The sequence below is a fragment of the Taurulus bubalis genome (genome assembly GCF_910589615.1).
Source record: "Taurulus bubalis genome assembly, chromosome: 17".
Taxonomy (NCBI): Eukaryota; Metazoa; Chordata; class Actinopteri; order Perciformes; family Cottidae; genus Taurulus; species Taurulus bubalis.
In genome coordinates, this window is record NC_136605.1 from 18991281 (window position 1) to 19003767 (window position 12487).

General features: G+C 41.9%; 2 protein-coding genes across 2 annotated transcripts in view; one reads left to right on the forward strand and one right to left on the reverse strand.

The window, feature by feature from the left end:
- Nucleotides 1-2048, forward strand: part of nudt1 (nudix (nucleoside diphosphate linked moiety X)-type motif 1) — a gene marked incomplete at its 3' end in the record, with an annotated part of 3398 nt that extends 1350 nt beyond the window's left edge. Inside the window, exons 3-4 of the mRNA XM_079232626.1 lie at nt 676-821; nt 1876-2048. Of these exons, the coding sequence (XP_079088752.1) occupies nt 676-821; nt 1876-2048 (319 nt within the window). The remainder of the gene's footprint in view (nt 1-675; nt 822-1875) is intronic.
- A 1398-nt stretch (nt 2049-3446) lies between these two features.
- On the reverse strand, nt 3447-10839 carry snx8a (sorting nexin 8a). Its single transcript, XM_079232625.1, has 13 exons — nt 10781-10839; nt 9913-10040; nt 9127-9256; nt 8308-8498; nt 8085-8205; nt 7436-7572; nt 7211-7291; nt 6958-7118; nt 6595-6724; nt 6440-6508; nt 5781-5930; nt 4008-4157; nt 3447-3570 (listed from the first exon to the last, which is right to left on the reverse strand). The coding sequence occupies exons 1-13, from the start codon at nt 10800-10802 to the stop codon at nt 3490-3492; spliced, it is 1551 nt and encodes a 516-aa protein (XP_079088751.1). The 5' UTR covers nt 10803-10839; the 3' UTR covers nt 3447-3489.
- Between the last annotated feature and the right edge of the window lie 1648 nt (nt 10840-12487).

Sequence of the window (12487 nt, forward strand, 5' to 3'; positions counted from 1 at the left end):
CAATGTTGGAGGAAGCAAGTGACCGATAGTGAAGATACTTGATATTGTGATTGCTTTGTTGGCATCTGGATGAAACGACTGAAAACAAAATCAACTGCCGGGACTCAAAACTTACTTTAGGCAGATGTTTCTTTCCTTTTTCTTCTGTTCAGCTAAAACTAATTTATGTCGGTTCTCTCAAGTAAGATTACTAAGACTCAAGATTTTGAATCATAGTGTTTTATTATGTTTATCTTTGCAGATAATAAAGATCCGAGCAGATCCACTTTAAGACTATACAGTATGTTTGGTGGTCAGTGTTTGGGCAGGAAAACCCCCACAGAGTTTTGAAAGTTGTCTTTAAATTATTGTTCTTGAATGCACCATTCTAGCATACTATCATAATTTTGACATTTCTAAAAATATGTCAAAATGATCCTGCAAACCCAAAGATCCACTTGTTTCCCTGAGCTCTCAGCCACATCTCTCACCGTCTTCATCGGCAAATCGTATTGGACGCATTCGAAAATGTTTGTTTTGGTGTCTATTTTTGTGGGCCACACAAATAGATCCTCTGTCTGGAAAAAACAGCAATATGATCACTTTACTTGCTTTTAGTGTCCGTGTGAAGTGTACTGTGAGTTTATGTTTTAAAATCCACCTCATCAAATATTCATTCGATGTTTTCGTTTTCAGAGAACTGCTGGAAGAGAGCGGGCTCACGGTGGATGTTCTGGAGAAGGTCGGGAACATCAAATTTGAATTTGTGGGTGACCCGCAGCTGCTCGACGTCCATGTTTTCAGAACCGACGCCTATAACGGAGAACCAACCGAGTCAGAAGGTTGCATTATTATTTCTATCGCACCACACTGAACTGTGAGGGAAGGCGGTCGCGTTCAATTATAATTGCAGCATCATTTTCTTGAAAATTGATGATAAATATTATGGATAAGTGAAGCTAGAAAAGTTTTTTAAAACACAACAGAAGTGCCATTTCATACCATGACACCAAAAATCAGAAGAACTCCACATTGTTGTTAAACATAACTTCAAGTTACTGACGTGTGAAGAAAAAACTAAACATGTGATTATGCAGGAAAATTATCTTTTCACTTTTGGTTCCCCTTAATCGTGACTTCCTTTTTTTTTATCTCCAAGATTGTCCTTTAAAGTTAAGATACTGAGGCCGTCTGAGAATTGAAACAGTTTTCGGTTCAACTTTATAAAACCAAATTGAGAGCGCATTAGTTCTGAGGAAGAATCTTTGAGCGTAAGCTCTCAGGGTTAAGTTTTAAAAGACTGTATCTACAGGAAAGAAGCGGCCCTGCGCTGAAGGAATGCAGTGATCTGTGTTTCCTGAGAGTTTAGTCGAGGTCAGATGGGTGAAGTGTAGCGGCACACTGCGAAGTGCAGCACTCGAGTCTGGAGGTCAAGAGAAGTCAAACAACACGGGTTGAGGAGATGAGTGCAGAGGAAAGCAAGTGTGCTGAAGTTGGAGAAAAGAAAGAATGTGGAGGTGGGTTTGGGACTCCGGAAAGGTTCGTCCCTCAAAAGGCTGAAGTTCTACCCAGAACCATTAGCTTCTGAACAACCTCGAAATGTTTTTTTTTGTGAATATAGGTTTCATTAGGAACCCTTTTTCATCCAAAGAACCACTTTTGGAAGAAATGATTCAAGCATTGTTGAAAGCACAATCCAGCCTTCAACCCCTTAAAGCTGGGATCGTGAACCATGGTTGTTGTGGGTTCAGCCCTGCTTGAGGAAACCCTTTGGTATAGAAAAGGGTGTCAATAATTCCCCCTGGGTGGGTTCTGGATTCCTGGAACAGGTCGTTGGTAGATGATGAAATGTTTAATTTTGAGGTCTACTTATTTTCGTCCTCTATTGTTTTCTAGAAATGCGGCCTCAGTGGTTCGAATGTGACCAAATTCCCTTCAGTCAAATGTGGGCCGACGACATCCTGTGGTTCCCGCTGATGCTCCAGAAGAAGAAATTTGTCGGATACTTTAAGTTTCAGGGTCACGATGTGATCCTCAGCCACAAACTGGAAGAGGTGGAGGAACTGTGAGCCGACCTGGAGGACATTTATGACTGGGACAGAAAAATAAAAAATAAAATTGGCCTTCCAAAGTTCCTTAAATGCCAAAGTAATCCCACTGTTCAGTCTCTGTTAAAGGAAAACGGTTCCACTTCATGTGAATACAAAATCAAAGCAGCATGATACTAGGACATATCCATTCTGTCATTTTATTTTCAGGATAATGGATTTAACACAATTCAGCAAGGACTTGTAAATATTTACAGTATCTACAGTAATAATTTTATTGGATTTCATATTCTGTGCAGGTTAGTTATGATTCCAGATACATTTAGTTTGCATACTGTTTGAATAGCATCACAGTTTCTTCATAAAATAAAAGTTAATCTGTGCACATTTCCTGATTTGCATGTTGGTGTTGTTCATGTCAGGCATTTCGGTGTATTTAAGACGATATCAGTTTGTGAGGTAACTTCAGCACTTATAAGGCAACTTGTCCCTTTTGATTTCCTACATCATGTTCTGAGAAACTATGAATGTACAGACATGACTGCATGATTGTTTTCATGCCAAATGTCTGAGTAGAATATAGAAAATAGCAGAAAGGGAATTCAACTGTAACCAGATCTTGTTTTCACCTGATTTCACCGTGATCAAATTTAAATTAGGATTTCTGTGAAAAATAGCTTCCATCTATAAAGTCACACTGGCAAAAAATCTTCAAGTGAAATAAAAAGGGGTTATTATTATTAAACGTTTAAATGTAATCTGTGCAGGAATCCGGTTACATGATTTATTGCACCGCTGTGTAGATTTATATAATTTCTCTTTGGTAGTAAATCAAAAGCTTATAGTGTTATTATTGACATTATGCCACTGGTGCTAAAAGTTGTAATTGTTAATCAGTAAATCTCAAATCCCTTTTACTTGGAGCAGCGGCCTTTCAAAGTAGCTTATAAAATAAAACTGGGAATCAATTTAAGCGGAGAAAGCAAATGCGTTGCTCTCCATAAAAGTAAACACTGTAAAAGTAGAAGAAATGGCACAAAAGAAATATATAAAGTACACTGCTACACACCCTGATGAACTCAAATATGTATCAAAGACACAGTAAAGTTATTCTAGGAGTAAAACCTTCATGACTGGAGATTTAAAAGAATCCCATCCTTTAATAAACTAAGACTTACTGTCACTCTCAATGTTTCTCAACTATCTTAGTGTGTAAAACTTTGACCAAGTTAGGAAATGAGATGGACTGCATTAACACACTGGCATTAAATAGACAGTTACATGGCTGATGATCAAACCCCAAAAATAAGATTGCATAAAAAGAAAGAAAAATACTTGTTGTTGAATGGAATGTATATTGTGTAAAAGAAGACTTTTCTTGAGCTCACAGAGCAAGTTATTTTCCAGTTTGAGACCCAGATCAGCGGCAGTGGATCTGCGCTGCATCTCCTATGTGTCGGTCTCAGGCGGGAGGTTTCACTCCGTTATTTCCTCCGAAGAGACATCCGAGCTTCGGCTGGAGTTCATTCCACACCGCTCCCATCTGGAGGGAAAGCGAAAAGTAATTTTGTTTTACCCACATTTCCTTGAATCTCCTCAGACTAATAAAATCCCAAGCATTCAAAACATTGCCTAAAGTGGTTCGCAGGTTACGCTTTTCAGGAAACATCTCAGTGAAACTGCCTTTAGGTATCTACAGAAAATGTTGCCTTATTGGAATACGAGTCAAAAAGATTCAGTGCAGATAAAAGCATCTTCCTAAAAGAAATACTTACCGTGGGCTTTATTTGATTTAAAAAACAGGAAAAAGGTACGTGTGAAATACAAGTCAGCTCAAATGCTACATCAGAGGGGGTTTCTTTTCAGCGATACCATCCACCATCATGGAGGTCTTTTGTCGGACTTTAAAAGCCAATTTAAAACTGATGTGACCCTCCTGAAGGGTCTGCAGAGAGATTATTCCCAGACAAGCCGCCTCACCTCTCGGTGTCCTTGGACCTGGGAGTTCACGAAAGCCCCCAGAATGTGGGATGTGATGGGGAGGTAGATGAAGATGAGCTGCGTCTCTTGGTGGAGGCAGAACAGGGAGAAGTAGTTACGCAGCTCCATGGTCTGAATGGCGTTTTCTTGCTATTAACAGAACAATAAAAAAAGTGTGACATTAGCACTTCTTATCAAATGATGAGTAATAAAGAGACTTTTCTAAAAGGAGACATTTTCCTCCAATGATACCAGAGATGAGATGAGGTGTCTGCCGCTGATGAAGAAGCCTCGTAGAAGTGTGCAGTCACAGTTATAGGACTAAGTAGATATTTTAAATTCAAAGCCAGGATGCATTAATCTCCATATATCACTCTACTATTATTAAAATGCCAACGGCCTCTTCGGTCCAGACTGAAACCTCAGACAGACATTCATAAGGCTGCCGGTAACTCTCGCATTACATTTGTGTTTTTTTGAGAAAAGTCTCAATAACTATGAGATTGTATTTCCATGACATTTGGTACACACACTCATATTCCCCCTTAGGATGATTGGTAATAACTTTGGTGATCTTTTTGACCAATATTTTCTTTGTGACTAAAAAGCCTACCTGCAAAACTAATGACATCCCCCATCAACCCCAGCCGTACTGTGAGTTTAGTGCTAGCAGATGTTAGCATGCTAACACGCTACGCTAAAACGGTGAATATGGTACACCATGTAAACACAATGATGCGCAAATCTCTGAAACTCAGTAATTATTAAATAAGTATTATTCTCTCACTTATTTGAGGCCGAAATCAGACTTTAATTTAATAAAAGTCTCACAAAAAAAAAGTAACCGAATCACGGTTAATAACTGACAGACGAGTCCTCTGGACCCAGACTGAAGATGCATTGGCCAGAAAAACTGCCAACTGCCACTCTTGGATCTCATGACCACAACACACCAAACACACACACACACACACACACACACACACACACACACACTAAGAGGAACGACAGTCACAAGATGAAAACCAACAGCAACACAAGCGTATCCAGTCACCGTGACAGATAATGTCGACTGGTATTGAAGCCAGCGTGACTCAGCTTTGTGTCCATGTTTGAAATCATTTTTTACGTTCTTATTCATGACGGAAGATCATTGCATCAGCACCCTCACAAGGACTATTTCATTAGAAATGGTATTTGTGTCGTTGATTTCCTTTCTCAAACTGGAAAATATGACAGTGTGAGCATTTTAAACGCCGTAGAGAAAATTTCTCCAGATATTTACTTTTACCTAATGGATATTGTTTAATCCAAGCCCCCAGGAAGCAAATGTAGAGACAATTTTACATTGTGACCAAACGGTGATATTACAATTTATGTGAAGCTATTGGGCCCAAAATTACTTTTTCCCATGAACTAACATTGGGGAAAATATGTCTGTATATTAGGCAAGTACCAACATTTAAATAGACCTTATTTAAATAATTAGGTCAGAAAAGTTGTAAAATGCACTAATAGACAGATTCATAGTTGTTTTCCTTCCTCAAATCCTGTGAATGAGCCTGAGAACAAAGCTGGACTGAGGGCTGGGAGGCGGGGTTAAAGGACTCAACAGAAGATCCCGGTCAGTTTATCAAAGAACATATATTGATTTTTCAGAATGTTATACTCGGAAGTCTAACTTTCTGAGGAATGAACACTGTCTCCAGTTCTCTTTCTACATCCATGGTCTAAACGTGCATATATTAGAGTTTTGGCTCGGAGTGTGACCACCTGAACGATTCGGGACTCCAGCTGCTCCACCGACGCCTGCTCTTTGGGCTGCACCGTGGCGCTCATCATCTGCCTCTTCATCATGCCGTACTTGTGCAGAGCTCTCTGGTGCTCGTGCAGCACGCCTTTCTCGTGCCGCTCGCAGAGATCCTGGAGGGAGAAAAAAAAAAAAAAAAAAAAAAAAAAAAAAAACACAAAGCTCCTCTTATGCGCCTCAGAATGGCATGGTTATATAACAACAGTAATACACGACAACAGGGGAATTGTTTGGACAAATGACATTACCATACAGATAACAGTTAATAGAGGTTATGGGAAAATGCCACTTTATCTGCCCACCAGTCCACTTGTTTAATCACCGCAAACCACCCACTTCAAAGAACTATGGTTCCAAGTGAGATGGAAAAAAATAGGGTGCATTGTTGTTGAAATTACTCATTACATAATATCCTGAATTCAGTTACTAACTGAAGCTGGATTTACTGTAAACATACAGCTGCTCATTGTGTCTCTCAGTCAGAAATCAGGAGATTTGATATTTCCGTGATGGATAAAAACAGTTTACCAGTGCTTCATAAAGTGACCATCATCCGATAGAGATTAGAAATGTGCAAACATCGATCCTAAAATAATTTAAAAATAAAGTGAAACTGACTTACTCTGTACGACTGCAGCAAATCCAGGAAAACATTCAGTTTTTCCACGACATCGTCCTCTTCCCGTCTGCCCTGCAGACACAAGCAAAAACAGCATGTATTACCCAGTGCCAGTCTCGGGCGAGCAGGTGGTGGGCATGGAGGACCGAGGGCTGCACCTGCTGAGCCGCTTTGTCAGACAGCACAGCGAACTCCACAGACAGACTCTTCAGAGACTGACGTAGCGTCCCCCAGGTGCTTTGTGAGGAGGCCAAGGAGGGAAGAGGCGAAGCATCCGAGCCCAGAGTACTGAGAGGGGAGGAGGGGGGGGGGGAGAAGGAAAAAGCAGCATTATTAAAAAAAAAAAAAGGGGCCAGGATGTGACATTGTAGCGTCTTAGATGCCAAACTCATTTCAAACTAGAAACCGTGAACACAACACAACAACACAGAGGAATCTGGAATCTCATTAAAGGTTTGTTTTCTCAGTCCAAAAGCTCCGTATGCCGGAGAAAGACTTCATACCCATAACAATAAAAATACCTGAGCTCTCTGCCAAACATGAGAAGATCAGTTGCATTCTCCTTCGAGCGCTCCGCCATCTTCTCAGCTCTGTCCCGCAGCTTCTGGAAGCTGTTGTGAATATTTCTAATGAGCTCTCTGCTCGCAGAGAACTGAGCCTGGATGTCAGCGGGGAGATATTCCTACAAAGACAAATCCAATGGTTTTAAATGCAGCGGATCGTTTGGGGGTAAAAGTACACGAGGGCTTTCCTCACTGAACACGTGAGACTAACCTTCGCCTGGGTCGCGAGTCTGTTGGTCATGAACTCGTCGCCCGTTTTCTTGTAAGTGTCACGCAGCTTGATCTGCACATCCTGTTTAGGGAGGACGGGTGAGGAGTGGAAAAAAAGACAGTGAGTAACTGGAACAGGATGCTCCCTCACTGTCAGTCAGCATGACGATAGCGCTTATTGCGCAACAGCCGGGGGCCGCAGCCAGTTTACAATGCGACTACGTACGGAGCCGCTGAAGGTGAGGAAGGTCCTGACCAGCTCGTCCTCGGAGAAGAAGGGATGCCGTGCCACCAGGTTGATGAATCTGCCGAGAGCGCGTCTCCTCCCCTCGATGAACTCGCGGTCAGAGATGGAGGTCAGCACTGCGGACGGACACCGGAGAGAACACCATGAGAGGAGAACAGTTGGCATGAACTAATCTTATAGCCATGTTGATTAACCATTTGAAATAAATACAAAATAAAAGAAATATCAGATGAGAACCACTGAAAAGTGCTGCTCCTCCTCTCTGCCTAATTTAGCCGCTGCAAGCATAAAACCCCTGAATGTCCAACCCAACTATCCGTAGTCAAGTTGCATTGTGGATCATGTAGGCATCAGGTTTTGACAAGGAAAAACAATGCATGGATTAAAAAATATATATATGTTATACATCTTGTTCTTTATGCTGCATCTATGTTAAAGTCCAGCATAAGTTCGACAGAGTTAGAGGTGCAACGCTCCAGAGGCACCTGGATGTTTAATAATCACCTTTCAGTAAAGCTAAAAAATATTCCCAAAAGAATAATAGTAAGTTCAGAAAGAAAGATGCAGGAAATGCAGAATCAAAGGAATAGAACAGTGAACGTGTAGAAGTTCAGTCGGAGTAACGTACCTCCCTTCAGCATTCTTTTAGGCGGCAGCGCCGGCACCACTCTGTAGGCAAACCTCTGAAGCAAAACCTCATGGAAGACATCGAAATCACTGTAGCGCCGGTAAACTGAGATCTTATAACGCTGAAAAATAAAAAAAAATAAAGAAAATAATCAGATTTACATAATAATTCTTCATGTAGACTGCGAAATAAGAAGAAGAGAAACATATATGTGACCCCTTGCCTGGCTGGTGACCTGGTACTCCACATGTTTGAGGAACAAGCCCTTCTTCTCAGGTAAGAGCTCCAGCTGGACCGTGTCTCTGACCAGCAGTTTGTCCAGCGTCTGGGAGATGGTCAGGACGTCCTCCTGAGCCGGCTGCATCCTCAATGCCTTCAGGTCCCTCGGCTCCCCGAGCTGAGGTTTTGGGAACTCTGCGGAGCACACGAGCAGCATCAACTTCTGATGTATGAACTTGAATTAACTGAATTTCCTCAGTGTAAGGAACGCTGGTGTTAAACCCCACTTTCATCTCATCGACAGATTCCTACGCATCTCGCTCTGTTTGTCTTTAGCTCGTCTGTAATTCATCCCTCTCTGTACATTCCACCAGGGTCCTGAATTGAATGTAATGTGCTGTGACAAATGCAGAACGCTTGTTCTTGCGCACACGAGGAAGTGGCATGCAGCTGGCTGCCATACTGGCCCCACCTGAAATAACAGAGAGAGCTTTAAATAATCTAAAGTCGGCATAATGGCTACCTCTATGAAAGCCATGAAAGTCCCCACCTATCATCTTCCCACTGTGGCATGGATGAAAGAATGCAACCCAGCTAAGGCTTCTCTACCAAAATAAAATAAATAGCTGAATTTAAGTCACATTTCTTTTGTTGTAAAATAAACTGTATGTACATTTGTACAAATACATGATGTATAAATGCTCCCAGATGTCCCTCTGTTACTTTGTAATCATCATGAGAAACCTTGAGCCAATAAAAGAGCGGGAGGAGGAAAATCGCTGAGGAATCCTCGAGCTACTCATTAAGCTTCACTGTCACCGACCTTGTATGCAGATCTCCAGGAGCTTGGGACTCGGTGGCTTTCCTTGCTGAGCGAGGGCAATCAGAGCGAGCGCTTTATAGAGGGACAACTTGCTCAGGAATCCATCCGAGGAGTCAACATGCTCAGCAATCTGAGGAGGAGAAAGAAGACGTGACGTGAAGGTGGCGGCTCTCAGTCCCAAACTGTGGTTTGCATTCCAACAACAAAAAACGCTCACTAGACACAAAGACGGTGATAAAAATAAAAAAAAAGGGAAATTCTATTGGATGACGGACATAACCCACGCAGATGTGTTGTGACATTAGCTCATGTCTCAGCCTGAAAGGAACCAAGTCTGACCGATGGTGAATAATGTAGACGCCCATGTCTTGAATAGGACCTTACAACTGTCTACATCATCTGCGTTGCCCAACACTAATTCACAAAACATAACGTCTTTTCAGAATCAAACTAATATTTGCACAATACACTCAAGTGTTTAACTTCTTCAGTCATTCCTTTGATTAGAAACAGCACGGGGTCGAGGACTTTTTAATTCATGCAATCAATAATTATGTATTATTACAGCCCCCTTGTGAGCCAATCAGTGGATCTAAAGAGTGTGTGGGTGGATGGATGGATACTCCATACGGTTTACGTTATTATAGTAAGCTGCATCCGTCACATGCTAGGGGAAAGACAATAATCAGAAAGGGATATTTAATTGTTTATGATGGGTGCTGCCTCTCAATCATTAAAGTTGTGTGACACCGTGTTTATAGACTGTTGCTTGCTGCAGCCTCTCACCTGGCCTACAACCGTCTTGGAGAGATCGGTCCTTTGGAGCAACCGCTGAAAAACTTCAACCTGCACTCTCTCATCCGTCCTACAGCGGATGGCCTCATACACTTCCCTGTAATAGGCAGGAACTGAGCCTAAAAGAGGGAACAACACCTACAAAGCATCACAACCACCCTAGTGTGAGAAATATTGCATCTGCAGCAGATTTCTAATAATACCCATCTTTAACTTTGGCCAAAGGTCTGACTTTACATCAGCGGCTCTCACTACTGAGGATGTGGTTATCTCATCACCTTTTATAGGACAACCCGTTTATTTCCCCATCATATGACTTTATATTGTCCCAAAAACAGATTAGATACAGTTTTCCTCTGACAGTTTAAAAAGGTATAGCCTTGGAGATGCAACCTTATTATGGCTTTACAGTAGAAAGTAGCTGAGTAGATAACACTTCTTTTTTTTTAAAGAAGACGACATGGGATCTGAGTTCGAACTAATAAACTGCAATACCCTTTTTCACGTGGCAGGAAAAAACCGCATCAAAACTTTCATAACCCCTATTATTATCTTTAACAGTAAGAGTTGATGTTACTAGTATCAAGAAAACAAAAGCAGGCCAATCGAAATCACGTCAACCACTCGTTGAGGGGTTTTAAGATGGAGCAACTTCATTTTGAGATCTTTATGTTCCCAAAAGTTCTCATCGGTTCTCTCACACCGAGACTTCGCCCAAGAGAAGGATCCACGTTCTGGAATAAACATCTCATACAATGCGTTTGACTGGCTTTGACACCGAGACGCTACACAGCAACCATTATGGAAACGATAGGGCAACATTGCGTTAAGAAGGGCGTAAGAAGTGCTCGCACTGTACCTTCATTGATCTCTCCTGCCATCGCTCAGGCGGTCATGTGAGCGCAGGAGCACCTCCATGTGATTTCCTGCAGAAAAGGAAAAACAAGTCATTTATTTCTTAAAGTTGTAGTGGACGCTGGTTAAAGTCCAAGTGCGGAGTCGAGCAATAGAAACTGGTACTCGCACGCGCGGGCAGCTAATGACTGTGGCACGTCCTGCAGTAATCTAAACGTTTACGTGTTTTTAAAGGAGTGGACAAGCGCTGGTGCATGAGTTTGTGTCGAAGCAGCTCAAATCAGCTGCTCTTTTCATGCAGTCTGCATATCACCAACTAATCTGAAAAATTTTGTTTGATAAAGACCTTTCTGTTTCCTTGTTTCACTTTTGCACATTCATTTGGTTTGATTTTATATTCGACATTCCTCAAACGAAGCCGAATAACTGACGTTGCTTTCAAATGCTCCTCGTGTGTTTCAGCTTCGGCGTTTCTAATGTCGAAAGTACGACTCGCTCGATAATTGAATGTCACGAATATTTGCAGATATGAAATCAAGTGGGACAGAGATGCAATATAAATCTGTGCATTTAAATATACCTGTACCGGTTTTTTATGCACATTACTTCAATCATTTGGGTTGAGATAGGGCCTTGTGTGAGAAATCACAGCTGTCTTGATTTCACTTTCAATTTCAACTATAAGTAGTTGTCATATGCATTGAATGTGTTGTAACTCTGTTATGTTGTTTATTCTGTATTGTAAAACCCTCTGAGGCATATTTGTAATGAGTGATTTGGGGCTATACAAAATAAATCGAATTGAATTGAATAGTTATACTATTTCCGACACTCCTTGAATCGATCATGAGCGCGACTCGGGGACGCGCCTCTGGGTGGCGCTGCTGGGTCACTTTCTGTGCCGGTGAGGCGGGCTGAGTGCGGGCCGGGCCGGGGAGACCGCCAGCCGGGTGAATGTCGCAAACACAGTCCGCCGTGTCGGCTCCAGTCTCTTCTAGGTTTCACTCGGATGCGCTTGTCTGATCGGAGGAAGTGGAATAAAACTGCAAGAGAGGAACCGAGCAAACACCGACTGAACACAACCGGATGTAATCAACCGAGGAGCAGAATGACAAGCGGAACAAAAGAGACTTCTCGTTGTTATTCCAGTCTCAGCGGACTGAACAACTAACGGGCAGCTAAACGTTAGCTCGCTACATTACGGGTATAACTCGCTATTTTATTATTTTTAAACGGGCTATTTAAACCTTTTTGTATTGTTTTAAAGTGGTCACTAAATTCGGGAGTTTAACAGGATTCCCGTCAGCGACACAACATTAACTTAAGTTGACCTGTTAACGAGATAAATAGCTTCTGGTCGCCCGGGGTTAACGTTAAAGCTAGCGTTAGCTACTAGTTAGTGTTAGCTATCGCTAGCTACCAGGTTAACTAACGGTGGGTGACGTCACCGTTGGTGAAGTCAACGAGTTGTGGTCCTGGTCGTGATTGTTACTACTAATATATTAGAATCAAATATGGGCAGTTTTGAACGTATGTATTCCTTTATACGAACAATTATATGTATTTAATTTCTACTGTGTTTAACCTAAAGCTAGCTCACTAACTTTGTCTCTCGCACTAACTAACGCTAGCTAGATGAGCGGCTCTTGTTTTCTGTTTTCCTCCCGGAAACAGACAGACAGACAGACTGTGTGAATGGAGTCTCCTCTGT

Coding starts and splice junctions, on each gene's coding strand:
- snx8a (XM_079232625.1), bottom strand. CDS start 10,802: ATGGCAGGAGAGATCAATGAAG. Junction 7,292..7,435: donor TCCTCACCTTCAGCGGCTCC/GTACGTAGTCGC, acceptor CTCCCTAAACAG/GATGTGCAGATCAAGCTGCG. Junction 7,119..7,210: donor GACTCGCGACCCAGGCGAAG/GTTAGTCTCACG, acceptor TTGTCTTTGTAG/GAATATCTCCCCGCTGACAT.